Source organism: Hyaena hyaena, unplaced genomic scaffold (genome assembly GCF_003009895.1).
Source record: "Hyaena hyaena isolate Hyena2069 unplaced genomic scaffold, ASM300989v1 scaffold_123, whole genome shotgun sequence".
Classification (NCBI taxonomy): domain Eukaryota; kingdom Metazoa; phylum Chordata; class Mammalia; order Carnivora; family Hyaenidae; genus Hyaena; species Hyaena hyaena.
This window is the reverse complement of record NW_024080756.1, coordinates 1,886,655-1,909,575: the sequence shown is the minus strand read 5'-3', so window position 1 is coordinate 1,909,575 and position 22,921 is coordinate 1,886,655. Positions and strand designations below refer to the sequence as shown.

At 41.2% G+C, this 22,921-nt stretch overlaps 1 protein-coding gene across 3 annotated transcripts; it reads left to right on the top strand.

Moving 5' to 3' along the window:
• The first annotated feature begins 2,705 nt into the window (after window positions 1-2,705).
• LOC120235207 (ferritin light chain-like) lies at window positions 2,706-21,509 on the top strand. Of its 3 annotated transcripts, none has more exons than XM_039237397.1 (2): window positions 2,706-2,727; window positions 20,647-21,509. In XM_039237397.1, the coding sequence occupies exon 2, from the start codon at window positions 20,809-20,811 to the stop codon at window positions 21,361-21,363; it is 555 nt and encodes a 184-aa protein (XP_039093328.1). In that variant the 5' UTR covers window positions 2,706-2,727; window positions 20,647-20,808; the 3' UTR covers window positions 21,364-21,509. The 3 variants fall into 3 exon arrangements, with proteins under 3 accessions (XP_039093328.1, XP_039093327.1, XP_039093329.1); XM_039237396.1 differs by lacking the exon at window positions 2,706-2,727 and adding an exon at window positions 6,263-6,306; XM_039237398.1 differs by lacking the exon at window positions 2,706-2,727 and adding an exon at window positions 7,330-7,351.
• The last annotated feature ends 1,412 nt before the right edge of the window (window positions 21,510-22,921 follow it).

Here is a 22,921-nt window from a genome sequence, read left to right as displayed (position 1 = left end):
AAACAAAAAGTAAGATTGACAATTATGGAACCCATTAAAAGGAACCAAAACCTCAATCAAAAAATAGGGTAGATGAAGTTAACTGAATGGAAGGGTTTTATAGCAATAAGACATAGTTAAAGAGTTTACTCAAAAGAGTTAATTCAAAATATGTTAGAAGAGTATCTCCATAAGGAAACAGGGAAAGAAAATTTAGAAATATGGATTGGGGAGGGGTTAGAGATATAGGGGATGCATTAAGAAGATTTCATATAAATGTAGTTAGAGTCCCTGAAGCAAAGGTGTAAGAAAATGGATGGAAGCAATTTTTGAAAAGATAATAGCTGAGAATTTTCCAAACTGGTGAAAAACATTGTCACAAATGAAGATGCCCAAGCAGAATTTAAAACAAACCTAGTCACATTCATAATAGATGAAAACAAAAAAAGAGAAAATCTTATAAAACAGCTAGAGAAAAGATATGTTACCTTTAAAAGAGCAATAATTACACTTATTGCTTATTTTTCAAGAGAAATAATGAAAGCCAAAAGATGGAATATTTTCAAAGTGCTAAAAGAAAGTGATTGACAATCCAGAGTTCTATGCCCAGTCAAAAATGTTTTTCAAAATTAAAAAGGCGGCAGGGGGGCCCTGGGTGGCTCAGTTGGTTAAGCGGCCGACTTGGGCACAGGTCATGATCTCACAGTTTGTGGGTTCGAGCCCCGCATCAGGCTCTGTGCTGACAGCTCAGAGCCTGGAGCCTGCTTCGGATTCCGTGTTTCACTCCCTTTCTGCCCCTCCCCTGCTCGTGTTCTCTCTCTCTCTCTCTCAAAATTAAATAGGCATTAAAAAAAAACAAAACAAAACAAAAAAGGGGATAAAGATATCTGTGGACATTAAGACAGAAAATTCTCACAAGCTGGCCTACCTATTAAAGGAAATACTAAAGGCAGTTCTTCAGGCAGAAGTAAAATGAACCTAAATGGAAAATGGACCTTATACCTCTGAGTTAACAGAAGTATAAGAAGAAAGGATTGATGTAAAGGGTAAAATATATGGATAAATTTAAATAATAATGACTGGATACAACAATAATACTCTGTGGGATATCTCTTCCTCCCTCTCTCAATATAGATATCTATATTATATATATATAATGTATATATATATATACATACATCTGTGTATATGAAAGAAGGAATAGATAAAAGCACAACAATGACATAAACATAAAGAGGGGATTATTTTTGGAGTTAAAATGTTTTAAGGTGATTGCATTATCTGGAAAGGTTATTTCTTTAGGCTATTCCTGGAAGTAGAATTGATTGTCAAATAGATACTGGGAATGAACTTTGTTGTTTTTAAGTTGGACTAAAGATAACTTTTGACTCAGATCCAATTCCCCTCCTTTCACTACATCTTTTAGGATTTTCTTCTGTTCTTGATACTTCATGTTTTTTAAGGAAGCAGTTTAACATAACAGAAGAAGCAAGGGCTTTAGAATCAATCCAACCTGGGCTTAAACACCTGTTTTTCCCCTTATTTGGGCAAGCAATTTACTTTTCTGAGCCTTCACTTTGGAAGGCTGTGAAAATGGGAAGTAATAATACTGTCCTCACAAGATTATTGTGCAAATTAAATGAGATTAAGTATTGAAGAGCCTACAGTGTGATGCCCAATACCTAGTGCTTCATATTGCTCAGTAGGCACTAGTTTCTTTTCCTCTTATGGACTGCACTGTGCAACTGGCACTTGATGATACACCCTCTCACATCGTTTCCTGGGTTCCTTATATTTGTGATTACTGTCCCTCTTTTCTTGGCTAAATTGTAATCTTCTCGAGTTCAGGGACTATATATCTCCTTTTCCTCTTGTACTTCTAGCTCAGCGAATGGCATTTGAAGTAAGAGCAATACTTGCTTGAGAAAAGAATGTGTAAATGAGATAAAATACATTCCTGCACTATACATTATGTTGGCAGGTGTCTTTTTGGCAGTTCCACCCAGAAGGATATCTGAGACCTTGAAGAAAAGTCCTTCGGCTGCCCATGAGAAGTATAAATGGTGAAAACATATTTAATGGAAAGAGAGAAATGCCATCTTAACATTTAGGAACCCTCAGTTTAAGCACTGAAGATTCCAGGCTGGAAACAGTGCTGAGTATCACGGATTGCTGCCCTTAAAACTAGTATCTTAAATTGTATGTAATAGCTTTTCTGGGCAAGAGTCCCATCTACTTAATCCCTACTAGATGAGTGTATATTAGATCTGACTGTTGAAAAATACCAAGTTAAATCAGACAGTTAAAAAAATCAACACGATGCTCATAAATGGCTTAATTTATCTTTCCTTTCAGTAATCCTACATATTACCTACTTATTTGCTGTAATGAACATGCCATTCAGCTAAAATAAGATTAACTGCTTAAACCGAGGCATTACAGGCAGAGAACTTTAATGCCACTTTGTGTTTCATCTAGAGTTCAGTGGTTAAATGATACGGTGTTGTCAGTTTCTTCCTTTGTAATCAAGATGGTTTCACTTAGGATTAGTGCTCCCCAGCCGATTTTCCTGATGGAACATTTGAAGCAGCAAGTTTATATGTCTAGGTTACAGCCTGGCAGCAATAACAACCTTCAGAATTCAGAAGCCTGTTGGCTTCACCAGCACTCAAATTGCACTGCTCTTTGTGAGGCTGCCCTCTGCTCTACTGGTGATGGAAATCTCGCCTGCCATGCAGACTATGAAAGGTAGATTGGAAGGGGGGTTGGCCACTGTGGTGACCCAGGTGGGACCAGAGTTCAGAATTCTGGCCCAAGTTTATCCCAATGAATGAACATTCACCTGTTCTCTGCATCAAGGTCAAATCCCTCTTCAATGGAGCTTTTCTAGGCTGTTCTAGCCCCACTCAGCTCTCTTTTCTTTGAACTTTAATTATGATTCTAATTCTCCCTAAACAAGGCTATTTATTGATTTACATGATTCATATCATTGTTCTACATGGGCTAACACTGTCCCTTCAGTTAGAAGGACTAACACCTACATGGTCCTGGACCCAGAAAAACATGTTGTTTACCAATTGCTCATTGACTGAAGGAAACACCCTCTGTGTGATGTGACCCATTATGACTCTGCCTGGATAGTCCACAATGGGAACTATGAGCCTAAGCTGGGCCTGCAAGTAGCCTCTATCCTTATCATGCCTTCTTTTCTATGGAGTATATTTCATTTTTGTGGTTCATCAGAAAGTCAAAGACAAAGAGAGTAAACATGGTGACCAATAGATTTGTCCATCCATGTATTGGGTTTTTTTTCATTCAGTAAATATAAAGCACCTACTGTGTACCAAATCTTCTCAGAATTCTAAAAACAGAAACTTCATGCTGACCATTTTGGTGGAGAATGGAGAAAACAGTTTAAAAGAGCTAGAAGAGGGGTGCCTGGGTGGCTCAGTCCGTTAAGCGTCTGACTTCGGCTCAGGTCATGATCTCACTGTTCGTGGGTTTGGGCCCTGCATCGGGCTCTGTGCTGACAGCCAGCTCAGAGCCTGGAGTCTGCTTCAGATTCTGTGTCTCCTTCTCTCTCTCTGACCCTCCCCTGCTCACACTGTCTCTCTCTCTCTCATAAATAAATAAAACATTAAAAAATAAATAAATAAAATAAAAAATAAAAGAGCTAGAAATGGGGCACCTGGGTGGCTCAGTTGGTTAAGCTTCTGACTTCAGCTCAGGTCATGATCTCACAGTTCATGGGTTCCAGCCCTGTGTCAGGCTCTGTGGTGCCAGCCCAGAGCCTGGAGTCTGTTTCAGATTCTGTGTGTGTCTCTCTCTCTCTTCCCCTTCCCTACTTGCACTCTGTCTCTCTCTCCCTCTCTCAAAAATAAACATTTTTTAAAAAGACTCCAAAAATAAATATTTTTAAAAAATAAAAGAGCTAGAAGAAAATTCCTTTCTTCTCACACAGTGTCCTTCAGCCCCAATTTTTGGGCAGGAGGACCTTCTATAATTATTCCTTTCCTTGTTTGTTTATTCACTCCTTCTCCCCATTCTTACTTCTCTGTCTCCTCAAATCACCGTGATAGATGGGGACTGCTCCTCCCCTGCCTCCCTGGCTGTGATAATAGCAGGCTATTGAATTTTCCTGTGTGAAACTGGCTTGCTCAGGTCTCTGCCAAGCAGGCTGCACTTGCTAGGTTGGATGGATTCCAGGTATGCTCCTCTGGATAGAATTTAGTGTGGGTCAGGATTCCTCAGTGGATAGGAAGAGGGTGGGGAGAGAAGAGGGAGATTAGATTGGTTCTCCTCTCTCCATCTCAGGAATTAGATAAATTATTTAATGAATTATAAACAGGGAGCCCTGCCTTGAATCTACTTCTATTCCTAGCTTAATCATTGTTGACCATGTTTTGACCCTCCAGGGGAAAGTCAGAGCCTCAATTGCCCATGGGATGATCTGAGGCTGATGTGGGTGTCTCAGAGCAGCTGACATCCAAGTTGTACCTCTTTGGAAACCTTAGGTCACTCTTTTGACAGCTACAAATCCAATTGTCACTCACCCTATTCCCCTGCTTCCTTCATTTTTCTGGCAGAAAGGTGATATACTAGAATGATGGATTGTTAAAACCAAGAGGGGCCTTAATCATCCTTTATCCCAAACTTCCTTATTTCTCAGGTATAGAAATTACAACCAGTCAAAGTGGGTTACCCAAGTTGATGGAACAGTAGTGACAAAGCCAGCCAGAGCTGTGACCCAGGTCTCCTGACTCCCAGACTAGAACTGATATGCCATGCCATCTCTCAACATTCCCTTTCTACCATTTTACTTTTCCTGCCTCTTAATCAGCTCCTTCTCTCTTAACTGACACATCTGTTTTCTTCCTCTTATAATTTCAAAAGCAAAAACTACCAGTCTCAGAAGGAAAACAACAAAAATGAGCAAAACTGGCTTCTTCAACATTCTCGTAACACCTTTGATTTGTCTATAGTTTGCTAATAAATATTTCTTAGATACCAATAGGCTTAAGCATTCATTTCATTGAATTTACTTGGACTCATAGATGTTTATTAAGTCTATTTTTAATAAGAGCATATTATTTAATTTTACTTTTTAGTTCAGATGTGTTTTGATTACAAGTGGCAGAAACCCAACTCAAACTAGCTTATACATAAGATGAGATTTATTGGATTCCATAGCTGGAAAGTCCAGGCAGTGATCTAACTTCTAGTTTGACTGGGACTCAGGAATTCAATTGGTTGTCCCATGAACCCTTCGCCCACTCATCTATGTTGCCGTCATTCTTTCCTACTGCAGACAGTAGGCTCAAGCACATGCACATGGGCATGCTGTCTCTCTCTCAAAATATAAACTGAAGGTATACTTTTGTAAATTGCTTTTCTAATTTCGTGTTCTTTCACAAAGTAGTTTTGTCATATTTTTCTGTTTGTGATGGTCACTAAAGGGCTAGTTTATATATGAAAAAGGAAAACTACCAGTTCTGCTTCAACAGGCAGAATATCAAAACTTAGGAGAAAATCATGTTTCTTTCTTATTGGAAAATTATATATTTCAGCACTTTAAGCTTTCATTTGGGCTTTTTTCCCCTTCCACAAAACCCTATTCATCCTCCATGTAAGTTATTAAGAACAATTTAAAACTATGTTTTGGGGAATGTGGCCTTGAGCCGAGGTTTCTCCAACTACAGTGTAATTCACTGTAAAGATTTTTGTTATCAAAGTATTTTGAAAATTTTAAGCAATCACAGGAAGAGTTTGGTTTCACGGAAGTTTCTTTGGAGACCAAGTCTAATCTTTAAGCTGGAGGCCCTGCTTGTATGTCACATGACCGACCAGCACCAGCAAGAATGACATCTGGGACCCTTCCTTTGTTCTTTGCCCTGTTCACACCTGAGCTTCTGAGAAGTTCCTGATCTTCTCAGCCTGAACTTTCCTTTTACCTCTTATTTTTGGCCCCATAAAATCCTTTAGGTGAAAAACCAAAACAAAGTCCATTTGATAATCCTCTGGTGTTTGGCTCACATCCCTCTGCTTTGATTCACATTTACCCCTTAAATTCTATCTCCTTCTAGCTACTTCAGAAATAATCCAACCATATTCAGTTTATCCTAAAGCCCTGGTGCTGGACTGTGTCCACTCATTCATTCACTGAAGAGATATTTCTGTTTCCCTAAGATGAGGCAGGCAGTGTGCCAGACCCTGGGGCTCCAGCAGTGACCCAGACAGATATTGGGCCTGACCTCACAGAGTTTTTGATCTAATGACAATGCCAGTGAGGTGGCCTAGGGCTGAGGCCAGGAACTAGGCAGGTCCCAGGTAAGACAACCAGGTATTACTAACTGTGAAAGATGATGGAGACTGGAACTGAATTGTACATAGGCAATTACATTTTCTTTAAAATTGACAATTTATATCCTTTTAAATAGAGCGGTTATTGTTTCTTTGGCTGTTTAAATTTTATATGAAAAGCAAAGTTGACTATAAAAGCATGATTTACTTCTAGATTAACTGATCTTGTAGATAATATAACCAGAACCAAGTTTACTTAGTGGCCGCATATTCTAACATAAGTAAAATGAGTGGGACCTATAAAAAGCTTCTTCAGGGCTGGTGTTGTAACTTAAAACATTTTATTTTTATTTTTATTTTTTGAGTCATTTTATTTGTTTGTTTAAGTAATCTCTGTGCCCAACATGGGGCTTGCACTCATGACCCCAAGGTCAACCATCGCCTGGGCTAGCCAGGTGCCCCCACTCAAAACTTTATTTTTTTAATTTTAAGTGTTAATTTATTTTTATATTTGAGAGAGAGTGTGAGCAGGGGAGGGGCAGAGAGAGAGGGAGACGCAGAATCTGAAGCAGGCTCCAGGCTATGAGCTGTCAGCACAGAGCCCACACGGGGCTTGAACCCATGAACTAAGGGATCATGACCGGAGCCAAATCAAACGCTCAACCAACTGAGCCACCCAGGCGCTCCTTCACTCAAAACTTTTAAATGCTGAGTGAATAGTAGGTATTCATATGTGCAGGAAAAAAGTTAAAAAGAACTTTTTTATGCACAAATTCTTTTGAACTGAGGATTGTGATTTTTTCAAGGGTTTGGGAGCCACTGGGCTTGGATAACTTTGGAGGAGAGCAGGGGTTCTGAGAATCGGATCAGAAAACCTGGCTTCAGATAGATAGTATAGTCTCTTTTTCTTCCTTGTTCTCCTTTGTGAATACAAAATTCTACCAATTCCAGCTTCTCCTTCTCCCCGAATTTAAGATGAATTGAGCCCCTTTTCCAGAGACAGAGAGACTGGCAGCTCTTTGGAAGCTTGAGCTGTTTCTTCCCTCAAGGTGGATGGATTTGGGGGCTGGAGGTGAGGTGGTGCTACGGGAGGAGAGTGGTGGTCACTTCCTCAGAAGCCATTGTGGGTGACCCAGAATTGTGGGCCAAGATATACTCAGGAGCAACTCAGGGAAAATTTTCTACCAAACCTCATGTTCCTAGCACCAGAACAACAACAACAACAAATCTGAAAGAACTCTTTCTCCTAGATCCTGTGTTCATCTCCATAAAATGTGGTCATCATGCCCAAGTAGCCTTATCCATAGGCAGAGTAGGTAATCCTTCATTAAAAAATGACAACCTTTAAATAATTCCTGGGGATGTAAGGTGCAGCATGGTGATTATAGTTAACAATACGGCATCATCAATTTGGAATATGCTAGGAGTAGGTCCTAAAGTTGTTATCACAAGAAAAAAAATTCTTTGTAGCTGTGTGGATACCAGTGTTAACTAGATTTATTGTGGTAAATTTCATGAAAATACAAATATTGAATCATATTATACTATGTTATATCATATTTCAATTTTTTTTTTTAACTTTTTTTTTTTAATATTTTTATTTATTTCTAGGAGGGAGAGAGAGAGACAGCGTGAGCAGGGGAGGGTCAGAGAGAGGGATTCACAGACTGAAACAGGCTCCAGGCTCTGAGCTGGCAGTCAGCACAGAGCCCGACGCGGGGCTCCAACCCACGAACTGCGAGATCATGACCTAAGCGAAAGTCGGACGCTTAACCGACTAAGCCACCCAGGCGCCCCTATCATATTTCAATTTAAAACAAATGTAACAAAAAAAACCCAAAGCCAAAAATGACAACCAACTGCCCACCAATCTACCACTTTAGCTAGCTTCACCCTTTTTGATTCTAGAGAGCTTTTTTCTTTAAAATGCACATATCCCTTGGAGGAGTTATAACTTAATCTAGGAGTTACTGCTTATCAAATACCATGTCCCAAACAGAATTCTGGTTTTCCATCTCAGTAAATGGGTACCCATGCTCATATACTTACTCACACTAGAAACACACCCTTTCCCCTATGTTTCATACGCCATGCATTGCCCTTTCTTGTTGGTTTTCTCCCAACATATATCTCAAGTCTATCTACTTCTTTCCCTTTCCACTGCTACCACCTAGTCCAAGCCACCCTCACACGTCACCTGCAAGGTCCGCCAATGCATTCCCTCAGCACCACGTACTACCCCGGATCACCGAGTGGTATAATTGCTGTTTACTCACCTGCCTCCTCCCGCATGAGTTCAAGGCCTGGGTGGTTGAGAGATGAATGACTGTAAGTGATACTGTCTTCTCAGCCACTGGAGATGAGGCTATAGGTGAGGTTGTGAAATCTATATAGTATGCTCAACAAGAGCATTCTTTCCCTAGGTCTGCCCTCTGGATACTTACAACAAAACAAAACAAAACAAAAACCAGAGATATATTTTGAATGACAACTTGGCCTGAAATGAATCCTAATCAGTTTAGAAAGTAAAATATAAGACTTGCTTTAGAACCAAGAAATTTTTCGAAGCTTTACCTATCAGAGTATCTTCTGTGCTTTTTCATCATGTTGAAATCCTTGACGAAGCACGTGACAAAGTATTTAAGAGATGATTCTGGATAAATTAAACAATTGGTATGCCTTTGAATTAAGATTGTTGGGAAAAGCCCACACAGAGTAAAGATCCCTTTTAAGCTTTTGGACTTATGAGTGCCATGTGAGGAGGGAAAGCTAATGTCACAGTCACATTGTCACGTCGTCACATCAGGATGGCTTGCGGGCTAATTATGTTAATTACCAGCCCTGTTCCTGCAGCTTTTGCCTTTCTGCAATGTACCTTAGTGTCCATTTGAACTTCCACCAGCAGATGCATAGGAGAAAAGAGAAAATGCCCAGAAAAGTTAATTTAGCATTTCTTAAGTTTAACTGGGAGCAAGTTGACTACAATACATATCCAAACTCTTGTTCTTTAAAAACGTTACTTTGTTTTTCTTATTGTCTGTCTCTTCTCGTCTCCCTCCTCTCTTTTTTTCCTTTATCCTTTCTCTGAAACATCTCCTCGCTTTCTAAAATCACAGACTCTTAGAGCTAGAAGTTGAGGAGATTCCCAAATATCTGGTGTAATATCCCCTTCAGGGAAAACTGAGGCTCTGAGAGTTGAAATGGTTTGCCTACAGCAGTTGGAAACCAAGTCTTTGACTTATGGCCTTACCTTCGGTGCTGCCTTGTCTCTCTCAGAGAATAACAAGGAGAAAGAAGACTTCCAGTGCTTGCAGGAAAAAATTTCTCTTTTACTTGGAAGAAAAACAGTAACAATATCACACATGAATTCATGCTTTCAAAATATTAATTTTCCAAGTTAAAGAGCTAAACCCATGTGAAAGAATAAAAGAAAGGGGCGCCTGGGTGGCTCAGTCAGTAAGCAAACTACTCGGGCTCAGGTCATGATCTCATGGTTCGTGGGTTAGAGCCCAGCGTTGGGCTCTGTGCAGACAGCTCAGAGCCTAGAGTCTACTTCAGATTCTGTGTCTCCCTCTCTCTGCCTGCCCCCTTCCCATTCTCTGTTTCTCTCTCAAAAATAAAGATTAAAAATATTTTTTAAAGGTAAAAGAAGAAATCCTAATTAAACTAGAAAATAAAAATACTTTGAATATAAATTTATCATTAGATTTCTGACTTGTTTCTCCAGTTAACTGATTAGCTAGCTGCCCAGTATTTCTAAAGTGCAAAGCTCTGATAATGTCCTTCTAATCACACTCTATTGAGCAATGGGCACCCTCAGCCCTGGATGAATTCAAGAGGCTTAAAACTTCCTCACATGCCTTACTTCTTTTTTTACTTTCTTTTTCTTGGATTTGGTTCACTATTTTTCTTCTTCTACATTCTTAGGTGTTTGAAAGGCACCCATTCAAGTGTCTATTTAGGTACACTTAAAAATGAAAGTTGAAACAAGAATGAAATATCAAATAGATTACACTCCACAGAAATATTCCTAGGAAGGGCTGCTTTCAATTCAGTCTCTAAGTAAAACTGCAGAACATAGGACCTGCGACTCAAAGGGGTTGGCAGAGACTGACTTAAGGGTAATTGCTCATAGCATAATGGGGTTTATAGAGATCCAGATTGCCCCCTTAGTACCTTGCATAAGTGCCAGAATGTACACAAATAGAAAGTACCCACCAAGCATTCTGGGAGAGAATCCTAAGAACCATGTGGTCAGCCTCCACCCCACGCTTTGTTTAGCCTGCATGGTTTTCATGAACTGACCTCATCTGCTTCTCCCAGGCTCTTCACTGAGCACTCTCCTCTCATTCACCAGCTCCAGCCCAGCTACTCTCCGTTCTACTCCTTGAATTCCCCCTGCTGTTCTCTGCTTGGAGGCCCTGCCCTCCATCCCCCTCCCCCCTCCTGTTCCCTTGACCTGGAATGCTCTCCCTTCTCAGGACTGGCTCCTCATTCCCAGGGAAGCCTTTCTGAAGCACTTAACCTGTAGGAGGCGCTGCCTCTATCCAGTCCATCTCCAGCCCATCATCTTATTTGTTTCCCTCATCGCACCTACCATGATCTGGCATTATTGACTTATTTTTTTACTGTTTGTTATCTGTGCCTATTTCCCTCCACTAAGGGAGTAAGTTCCATAAGAAGCTGCTAGTCTTGCTCACCCTAAGTATCTCCAGCATCTCAGATAGCAGCTGGCATGTTGTAGATGCTTAATGGATATTTGTTGAATATATGAATTAATGACTAAAACAAGCTGGAGGATTGTGGATTATTGTTCCAATAGCAACGGCTGTCCCAAAACATCAGTGTGGAAAGTAAGACACATAGACTCACCAGCCTAAAGCAATTGCTTCTAATTGAAACTTTTCCTAAACCTGGACAGTCCCTTGTAATGTTTCCTATCACAAATCAGTTTAAATTCCTTACTGAGAAAATGCCCAAGCAGTACTGGGAGGTATGATACACCTATTAATGGTAGGTTTTGGAGACAAAGAGATGAGGAACCTCCATCCCTTTCCTGAAAGATCTTGTAGTCTAACAGGAGGAAAACAGAAGGGGTTTTATTGTTTGTAAATTGCCTAGACTACAGGATTTTCCTTAGCGCTGAAGCTGTCTCAGCAGTGTTGTTCTATGATACAAGATACTGAAATGGTTCCTGAATCCTTCACCCTTTGAAGCCTAGGACACTTTGGATTCCACTGAAGTGTCCAATGTTTCAAAACCAATAATGATTTTTTAAAAACCTATCCATTACTAAGCTCCTATTATATGCTAGACCTTGCTCTGGGCATTTTTTACAGTTTTTCTTCCAACGTAGTTCCAATTATATTATACTCATTTTTACCTGTGATGACACTGAGACTCTGGAAAATTCAGCAACGTGTTCAGGGTCACATAACTAGTAAGTGAAAGCCATGAACCAAATCCAGGTTTTTCTTCTTCTTCTTTTTTTAAATGTTTATTTATTTATTTAGAGATAGAGAGTGAGCTCATGAGTGAGGCAAGGGCAGTGAGAGAGGGAGAGAGAGAATGCGAAGTAGGCTCCACAGTGTCCAGATCCAGGTTTTTCTAATGTCAGAGCCCATGTTCCTTGCACTACACTACAGGCTCTTGTTTCAAATATTGCAGGATTCATTTCCTCCATTTTTCACCTACAGTGGATCTCTTCCCAATTTCCTTTCTCTGCTCATGCCAAAGAACATCTTATACATGCCAGGTAAAAACCTTACGGACCCAGACAGTCTTTAAAAAAAGGGTTCAGACCAATGGCACATTGTACTGATAGAACCATTAAACAATGTGGTGGGAGTTCTAAGGATACTTAGAAGACATGAGTTAAAAATAACACTGAAAAATCAATTGCAGATGTAACTGACACGAGACTCTTAATGGGACTCAGCTTCTGCTTCCCCTTTTGTAACTGCAGAAGCTTTCTGGGTGATACCATTTATCCCCTAGGTCTGTCCAGATTCCTCTCATCTCTTGCCTTAGCATAGGTATTTTTAGCCCGTAACCGCCACCCAAAAAGTATTAATTGATGAGAAGCACCTGTATCTTCCAAGGGACGTGACTTTCCCAATGAATGGGCAACAGAGAATTCTGGTTTCCCAGGGAAGCCAAACCCTTCCTGCACCTCGGGTAAACAGTTCCACTCCTCCCAGCCCTGTGTATGTGATTATCACAAATTTTTTCTTTCAGATATTCCTACTTGGAAAATTGTGATTTTACTTCTTCTCATTAAGTCTTGTAAATACTAATATTTGACATGTCACATCCCCCAGTGAGTTCCCCCTTTGCAAACCTTGGGCTGTTTGGACAGGTACAGAAACAGGCAAGGAGGCTGGAGTTGGTGGGAATGAAGACAGTCACCCCCTTCCTTCCCCCACATACTATCCAGCCAATGGCAGGGCACTACTGGAAAGGTGCAAACATAGGGAGGGAAACTTTTAAGAGTAATTATATCCTTTTTTTTTAAAGTTTATTTATTTTGAGAGAGAAGGAGAGAGAGAGAGAGAGGGAGAGGGAACACTTTTTTTTTTTTTAAAGTTTATTTTGAGGGTGGAGGGAGGAGAGAATCCCAAGCAGGTTCCACGCTGTTAGCGCCAAGCCCGATGTGGGGCTCAAACTTGTGAACTGTGAGATCATGACCTGAGCTGAAATCAAATGTTGGATGCTTCACCAAATGAGCCACCCAGGCACCCCCAGAGTAATTATTATTCTGCGGGGGGAATAAAATTGACTTTCCTTTAAAACCACGCTGGAGTGTCAGGCAAATATCAAATTATCCTTCACCCTCTTGAGTTTGAAATAGTTTTGTGGATACGTGTGACAACTAACTTCAAAACACAGGCTTTTAGAGGAGACAGACCTTTAGCCTCTCTCTTCAGTAAACATGTCTTCCAAGAAGGCATATGTCAATGGGAGAAAAGGTGGGATGGGGAGCAAGGGAAATAGTGGAAGAGAAAATGAGGGGCGATGGGCCGAGGATAGGAGAGAGGGAGAGTCAGAAACAAAGGCCACACTGGGGTTTAAGTGTTCTGCTTCCTTTTCTCTCTCATTAGCACAAATAATGGGGCTACCCATGGGTTTCAAATCCACTTAAGCTCTTCTTTGGAGCCGGTTGTGGTCTGAGGCACAGGCTGACTCTCAGAGGAGAGCCAGGCAGTGACAGAAGCAGAAGTCAGACAGAAGGGCTCTGACACGTGAGCCGTCGGGTGGCGTCAACAACAGCTGACCTGTCATAAGACCTTGGGAAGAAAACCAATGAGAATCTTGTTTCAGAGCGGCTAGTGCCCAGCCAGCTCCCTGCTAGGTGCTTGGAAACAGATTGACTAGCATAATGGAGTGGTTTTGTAATCTGTCATAATACCATAAGCCACAGACCCACAGACTTTGACCCCTCACAGGTATAATCAGTTCCTTTATTCAGCTGTACATGTTCTCCCATGGGGAGGGGAAAAGGGGGCCCTTCTTCTAATTACATATCCACCGCAGATGTTTTGCTGGAGAACAAAGTATTATATTCATTAGCAACAATCTTATAAACCAGTTTCTTTTTACCAGCCCGTTAGCTAATTGACAGTGAAGAATGTGTATTAATAATATACTGCAGCTAGGCTAGGCTTAATCTGACAGTTTTATTAAACACATAGGCAAGCTCTACAAGCCAGCATGACTATCAGCCCTTAGGTAGGAATCCTGCTTACAAAGGATCTTAACTTGCCTGTAAAACAATATCACACTGGCAGAAAATTGTTCTCTCGAGTCCAAGTCCAGGAGTCAGCAGAGTTATTCGCTTGGGTGATTTGTTGTTGTTCTTCCCTTTGTGACGCCTCAGAACAGGGAAGTGATTTTGTCCGTGTTTTCTTAAAACCTTACTGGCATGGTTCGCTTGTTCTGGACCAAATTATCTGGGTAGTGAATTATTCTGACTCTTTTCTACTTCTCTGTGTCCCTTACCCTCTTGCTTAAAATTTTACCGTAGGGGGCACAGGAAGAACTATTTCTCAAGTTGTTAGCAAACCCATCAAAAGTTAAGGGGTGGTAGAAATGGAGAAATTCAGACTCTCCCATTTCACTGCTCTTTCCAGTCTTTGCCTTTGAAATTCTACCCATTTTTCGAGACCCAGCCTAAATAATCCCTCCTCCATGACATCTCTAATTTCTTCCCGATGGAAACCAAATATTTTCCTCTTCTGCTCTCCCAGCACATGCACCACCTTCTCTTGTGCCCTTGACTCACTGACTGTCAGCCTCTTGGCACACAATCTGTCTCACCTATGCCCTCATCCTCCCTCCCGTGATCCGTTGCCTACAGTGAATTCTTACTTTTTGCTGGGTCAGATGGAATTTATTCTTTATTGCTTGTTGTTAGTCAGTCTGTAAACACTCTTTTGGCGACTGTTCTTTTTATAACTGTCTCTAGAATCCAGTCCTTTTCTGTGGCAAGATGTTAAATACTGCTTGTCTGTCCCCGTGCTTCAGTCCCAGCTTCCTTGAGATGGATCTTTCTAAGACACACATACAGTCACTGCTCTGCTTAAAATCCTTCTACTGTTCTTCATTCTGTCATTCCTTCCCCCAAATGTTTACAGAGACTGCACTGGGTGCCATGCACTGTGTTGGGAGCAAACTCTCCGAAATCCTGTACATGTGGAGCCAACACTCTAGTGGGGAGATAAGCAATAATAAATGAGATTATAGTACGTCACCTGGTGATAATGACTATAGGAAAAAGAAAGCAAGCAATGGGGTCAGGAATGAAGGAAGTGGAGGTGCTCTCCTTGGTCAGTCAGGAAAGGCTTCTGCACAAAGGGGACTCTGAGCAGTTTCTGGCCAAGTGAGGGAGCAAGCCAAGTAGAAAAGCTGAAGGAAGAGCTCCCCAAGCAGAGGGGACAACAGTGAAGGAGGTCTTGTGCTGTGAAGGGACAGGCCAGTGTGGTTGAACAGGATGAGGGTGAAGTAGAAGGTAGAGGGTAGATAATGTTGGACTTTGTGGATGTTAGGAGAACTTTGGATTTTACTCTGAGTGAGAAGGAGAGCTTTGAAGGATTTTCAGCAGAGGAGAGTTTTGATTTAACTTCAGGGTTTTTTTTTAATGTATATTTTTGGGGGGTGGGAGAGGCAGAGAGCGAGGGAAACACAGAATCCGAAGCAGGATCCAGGTTCTGAGCTGGTATTGCAGAGCCTGACACGGGGCTCAAAGCCACAAACCATGAAATCATGACATGAGTCAAAGTCGGACACTTAACTGACTGAGTCACCCAGGCACCCCTTAACTTCAGTTTTTAAAAGATCCCCCTGGCTTCTGTGTTGGGTAGAGGACTGGGGAGGGCTGGATAACGACAGAAGTAGGGAGACCTGTTCAGAAGCTTATCGCCGCAATCCAACAGCGAGATGGCAGGAGCTTGGACCAGGGTGGATCATGCAGGTGGTGAGAAGTGTCTACATTAGATGTTTTTGAAGGTAGAGCCAACGGGAGGACTTGCAGGTGGTATGGATGGAAAGAGAGGGGGGAGGGGAGAGGAATCAAAGGTGACTGCAAATTTTAAAATATTATTATTTATTTTGAGAAACTGGAAGCATGGCTTAGGATGAAGACTATGGGTTTTTCATGCTAGGACTCTATTTGGCCCACCTCTCAGTGTCGTCACCTGCCTCTCTCTTTCTATATTCTGTGTCCCATTCACTCCCGGCTCCTTCATATTTCACATTCACATTCTTTCACCTGCCTGCGTCTTTGTCTGCTAATCTCTCCTACTGGGTGGCCAAAGTGTGGTCATCTGTCCACCATGCAAACTGCTATTCATCCTTCAACAACTCTAAAATGACACGTCCTCTGTGTGGTCTGCTTTCTTTTACTACACACATACACACACACATACATACACACACTCTCCCCTAGCAGTTCTCTTTCCCTCTTCTTCACTAGGCTTACTTGTAGATTACCTGCATCTGGGGCTTCCTGGAGAAAGTGTGCTCCCAGAGGGTGGGACACTGCTGTGTTTATCACTTTGCCCCTCCCACAGTAAGGGAAACATGATGGGCTTTCATTAAGTGTTTATTAACTTAGTGAATGTATGGGAATCATGGAGTGATGTGCCTCTTCCTCTAATCCATCTTTCTCCTCATCTGCCCTTGTACAAAAGTTTTATTTTTTCCACCCTCTCTCTGTAACCTCATATGCATTCATGCTCCCTGGCAGGGCATGTGATGAAGTGACTTGATGGATAAACACTGATATGATTTGGAAACTCAGGAATAAAATTTTATTTGCACCTTAAATATGTTTTAAAATAGCAAATGGACTTAAGACTGCTTTAACTGTCCCCCAAATCAGGCTGCTTGCAAGGAATGGTAGCCTTCAAGTTCACTCCCAGGAAGATTTCTCACAGGTCATGGAACAGAAAGGCTCATGTACTAAATTAAACTTCTCTCATCAAAAGATTTATTGAATCACTTTAAAACACAGGATAGGGGGACGTCTGTGTAGCTCAGCTGGTTAAGCATCTGTCTCTTGATTTCAGCTTGGGTCATGATCTCACAGTTCATGTGAGTTGTATCTCCGAATCTATGTGCAGACAGCATGGAGCCTGCTTGGGATTCTCTCACAGTCTCTCTCTCTCTCTCTCTGTCTCTCTCTCTCTTCCCCCGCTCCCCATTTGTGCTCTCCCTCTTGTTCTCTCTCTCTCTGCCCCTCCCCTACTCATGCTCGCTTTCTCTCTCTCTCTCTCATAGGGTACCTGGGTGGCTCAGTTGGTTAAGCATCTGACTTTTGATTTCAGCTCAGATCATGAGCTTGTGGTTCATGAGTTTGAACCCTGTATCAGTCTCTGTGTTCGCAGTATGAAGCTTGCTTGGAATTTTCCCTCTCTCTCCCTCTCTCTCTGCTCCTTCCCCCCACTGGCACACATGCTCTCTTTTTCTCTAAATAAATAAATATTTAAAATAATAAATAAAACTTTAAAACACACATAGCATGGGAAGCAGGGGGACATAGATGGAGTGAGTTAACACCCTTTGATCGGGGGCCAGCAGCATAGAAGGAAGACTACCTTTCTCCCTCTGCTTATGTTGTAGTTAGGTGGACTGCGTTGAGGTTGGACAAACTAGGGTAGGTCAGTAGAAAGAAGATGCCTGGAACTATCACATACCCCTTCAACTAGTTTGCTGAACAGTTATGGGTTTTATTTGCATTTTGGGAGCAGAGCAGCAGAACGTACATGGGCCATAAAGAATAAAACTGAGACCACTGGAAGATGGCTGGTTTTGTAGTTACAGCCTAGATGTTGCATGATCGATACTTTATGACAGGTCTTTCCATCCCGTTTTTCTAGAAGTAGCACTCTTGTTCTGTCCTTCTAAACATAAAGCATATTTTACAGGCTACCAATTTACTTACTACCTAATACCTAGCACATCATATGAATTCTGTCTGTTTCATAGTCTATTGCTCACTCATCTACACTTGATAGATCCTAGGAGTTATATCTCTCATAGGCTACTCATTTACTTTCCACCTATGCTGAACCATTTCTATGTGTTTTATCTATCTTACGTGTTTTTCTTTCTTTTAAAGCAGAATTGGATATCTTAAGTAACATGGCAAACACATGCACTTATAGACTGGAAAAGAGATTCTAAAATGCCAGCTTATGTGTATCTGTGCCCTAAAACAATGTCTAGGGAGGTAATTACACCCAGTGATTTATGCCTCTTGCCACCTACAGTGCATTCCCATGATTGGCTTACTGAAGAACATGTTTAAGGGCAAAAAAAAAAAAAAAAAAATGAAAGTCATAAAGACCTCTGGGATCATTAATTATGTAAACTCACACTGGCTAGTTAATAATCATAATAGTTAATTGGAAAACTTTGTTTCCAGTCACTTTAGTAACTCAGACTCTTTTTCTTTTTCTGCCTGTTCCCTAAAAGTCCTAAACTATTTCCAAAATGGTATTGCTTAGCTGGAAGGAAAGAAGCCCAAGGGCAGGGATGTACGTATGCATGTATGTGTTGTATGTATATATTTATTAATTTGTAGATTCACTCTGATATTTTTTATTGTGTAAATTGTTTTTTTAAAAATAAACTTTTTTTGGGCACCTGGGTGGCTCAGTTGGTTAAGCATCTGACTTTGGCTCCAGTTACGATCTCACGGTTTGTGGGTTTGAGCCCCGTGTCGGGTTCTGTGCTGACAGCTAGCTCAGGGCCTGGAGCCTGCTTCCAATTCTGTGTCTCCCTCTCTCTCTGACCCTCCCCTGCTCACGCTGCTTCTCTCTCTCTCTCTCTCTGTCTCTGTCTCTCAGAAATAAATAAAACATTTAAAAAATTTTTAAAAAACGTAAATGAAACTTTTTTGAGGTACACTTTGCACACAATAAAACACCTCCATTTAAGTGTGCAATTTCTGGGGTTTTTTTCCCAATTTTTATTTAAATACTAGTTAATTAACATACAGTGTAATCAATGGGTTTTGACAAATTGCCCCTTATAAACACCACAATCAAAACATAGAGCATTTCCATAATTCTCCCCAATTTTTTCATACCAGCAGCTATCTGACACAAAAATTAAAAGGCTCTAAAATGTCCACTTTCACGGATTTCACTTTCCTTAAAGCCCAATTCTGGCTTCCATGGGCAAATTGAGATAACTATAAAAACATCACTTAGTGGTTTCTTTCCAATAGGTGCCAGACAACACTTACCCAATATGCTGTTTTTAGTTATTGGTGTCAGGAGTATAGGTGTTTTTAGTAACTGCTGTCAGCCTTGCCTTCTGCTGTCATCTTGAGAATGGCCCAACCACGGTTCCTGCACTACTTCTTCCTACTTCTGGACCCTCAGCCATGGTCAGACAGGATGCGTGACTGCCTTTTAAATGCAACACATATAACACAAAACATAATGCAAACTCCATGCATTTGTTCACATGAAGTCCCAGTCTGTAAAGCCCTTTCCAGGGACTAGCTCAAGCCCTGCCTCTCTGAGAAGCCTTTCCTCACCCACCCACACTTTTGGAGCTCCCCTATATCCAGAGTATCCATACTGTGCACTGTTTAGCACACATGGTTGGTGTCAACAGTTTAGTGTCTAACACATGTCTGTCTCCTCCATAACTGGGTAGTGGACTCCTCAAGGGCAGGGACTTCCTTTCTGAATGGCAATGTCCAATGCCCAATGAAGAGTCACTGAATGACTGAGCTCTCGAGACTTTCTTTGGCAGAATACATTATATTTGAACAGGTCTCACAACACTTTTTGACTCACAACAGATAATTGGATTTTTATCCCATGCCGTAGCCAATGACCTCAAAGGGACAAAATGGGAGTGCTGGGTTCTACACTCTGATATAGAGGCCATTCTGCCTTAAGGAAACCTGATGTGTGACAATCCAAACTTACAGAGGGTATAAATCATGCATATTTTGTTGGAGAGTAGAAGGGGTTGTAAGAAGGGGAGGGAAGAGAGAATATCCATGATTACTTTACTTACGAAATATTGTTTCACTGTAGGGAAAGCAGTCGTCACAGGGTTCCTTGAATGCTTGATTTCTTCCTTCTTTGGTCTCCTATGGGACTTCCCTTCATCATGCATCTTCTCTCTCCCCAATTCCTTCAGATTTCTCCCTTATGCCATGAACAACTCCAGTTTTCTTTAATTAAAAATAAAAAATATATTTATCCTTCTGAGATCCTTGATCACCCACAGCTGTGACTATATCTCTCACCTTACCTTCTCTTACAGTGTTCAGAGTCACCTACATTCATTATTTTCACTTTCTCTATCTTTTCACTCCTTTTTTGAAAAAGGTTATTTATTTATTTTGAGAGAAGGAGAGAGACAGAGAGAGAGAGCAGGGGAGGGGCAGAGAGAGAAGGGGAAAGAGAATCCCAAGTAGGCTCCATGTTGTCAGCAAGGAGCCCAATGCAGGGCTCCCTTCTCATTCTGTGGAGGCTCAAATTATTATGTATTAATCATTATATAATTAATATAGGATGCAAATATAACATACAATATATTCATATTATAAAATATGTATATATTAATCATTACATATTAATATAATCTGTATATACAGCTGCTTTAAGTTGTCCCACAGATTACTGATGCACTGTTCAACTTTATATTTCTTTTTTCTGTATATATTTAATTTTGAATGTTTTCTTCAATCTCACTAATTTGCAATGTCTAATCTGCTATTAATCTCATCCAGTGTATATTTTATCTCAGACATTGTAGCTTTAATCTCCAGATTTCGGTTTTTAAAGATATCTTCTAGTAGTATGCCTGCCAGTCACAGGGATCTGTCTCTTGCTTCAACAGTGTTTGAATGGGACAGACCCGGGGATGTCTCTTCTACCAGCCTCTGACCACCCTCCAACCTTTTTCTAGTCCCAGCTTTCAGAGTCATCTTCTTGGCCACCCTCTGCCTCTGGGAGCAGCCAATGTCCTATTTTGAACTTAGCTCCTTATTACAGGTCAACAATGAGCTGCCACATTCGTCAAAATTATTCCACTGAGGTGGAGACCGCCATCAATTGCCTAGTCAACATGCATCTATGGGCCTCCTACACCTACCTCTCTCTGGGCTTCTATTTCAACCGTGAGGATGTGGCTCTGGAAGGCATGAGCCACTTCTTCTACAAGGTGGCTAAGGAGAAGCACAAGGGTGCTGAGCATCTCTTGAAGATGCAAAACCAACGCGGCGGCCACGCCCTCTTCCAGGACATGAGGAAGCCATCCCAAGATGAGTGGGGTAAAACCCAGGATGCCGTGGAAGCTGCCCTGGTTCTGGAGAAGAACCTGAACCAGGCCCTTTTGAATCTGCATACACTGGGTTCTGCCTGCGCAGACACCCATCTCTGTGACTTCTTGGAGAACCATTTCCTATATGAGGAGGTGAAACTCATCAAGAAGATGGCTAACCACCTGACTAACCTCTCCAGGCTGGCTGGCTCTCAGGCTGGGCTGGGCGAATATCTCTTCGAAAGGCTCACCCTCAAGCAGGAAGAGGAGCCTCTGGAGCCCAGCAGCCTTTGAGGGGCCCCTTTGGCATCCCTTTGGCTCCAGGGCTTATGCCTGAGCCTCTCCCTGCAGCACTGGGCAGCTTTGTAACCACCCTGGAGCCCTCCCCCAAGCTGTGGACCAAAAGGAAACAATAAAGCGTTTTGCAGCAGCTGGTGAAAAAAAAAATCTTCCATGTCTCTACTTAACTTTTTGAACATATGGAAAATACCATTTTAATACTGTTTGCTAATTACATCATGTATAGCAGGTCTGGATTGGCTTCAATTAATTGATTGCTGCAAAATGGTACATACTTTCTTGCTTCTTTGTGTACCTAATAATCTTGACTGGATGGCAGGCTTTGTGCACTTTACCTTTTAGAGTGATGGATGTTTTTGAATTTTTATAAATATTCTTCAACATTGTTCTGCACTAAAGTTATTTGGAAATCATTTGATCCTTTTGGGCCTTGCATTAAGAGGGTATAGAATAAACTAGAATACTGTTTAGATCAGGGGTAATAATCATTCTCCATTGTTGAGGCGATACCCTTCTGAGGATTCTACAAATGCTGCATGAAATTATGAAGTTTTCTAGCCTGGGTAGTGCGAACAAACACCATTGTTAGCCCTGTGCAAGCATCAGGTATTGTTCTCTGTGATATTTTAGATAGTTCTTTCTTGAGCCTGAAGTCATAATTTCACATGCCTGTGCTTATAAATACTCTTGAATATTTGAAGGTGATTTTCTGCAAATCTCTGGAGTGCTCTCTGCACAGTCTCTCTTCTCTGGCACTTTGTCCTATGCACGTTAGCCGCTTGGCCTCCCCAGGTTCTTAGCTCCATGTCCTCAATTCAGGAAGTTCAAAAAGATCCACCTGAGTTCTACTTTTCTTTTCTGTGCCCTGGAAACTTTCAAGGCAGAAAGCTGGAGCAATCTTGGGAATTACTTCATTTGTTTCCTCTTTTATGGATTACTGTCCTTCATTGCCTGATGGCCATCGTTTCATACATGTAATCTGATTCATTGTTATTGCATCAGGTAGGATGGTAAATGTAATCATTGTTACTTCATGATGATTGAAGTCAGAAGTCCTAAAGGCTCCTCTAGATCTGCCTTAAAAAAGCTTAAAAGAAAGGACGGAAAGAATCAAATTCAAATAACTTAGTTACATGTCAGGATGAAGCTCAAACTCTTTAAGAATATAACAAAACCCAGTGTCCAACAATGTAAAATTCACAATGTCTGGCATTTAATAAAAATTACTATATATACAAAGAACTGGGAAAATATGACCCACAACCAGGAGAAAAATCAAGCAATAGAGACAGATCCAGAAATGACAGAGGTAATAGAATTATCAGACAAAGAATTAAAACATTTATTCTAAATTGTATAAGTGTATTTGAGGATATAGAGAAAACATGAGCATGATGAGGAGAGAGATATGAAAGATACATATTTTAAAGAGAATCAGAGACTTGGACTGTAGGATTGATGCTTCCACAGGCTGGCTGTATGACCCTAGAAAATACTTCTACCCTCTCTGGGCTAATGACATCTCTAATACTCTCTTCCTCTTCGTCTCTTT

Coding starts and splice junctions, on each gene's coding strand:
- LOC120235207 (XM_039237397.1), top strand. CDS start 20,809: ATGAGCTGCCACATTCGTCAAAATTATTCCACTGAGGTGGAGACCGCC.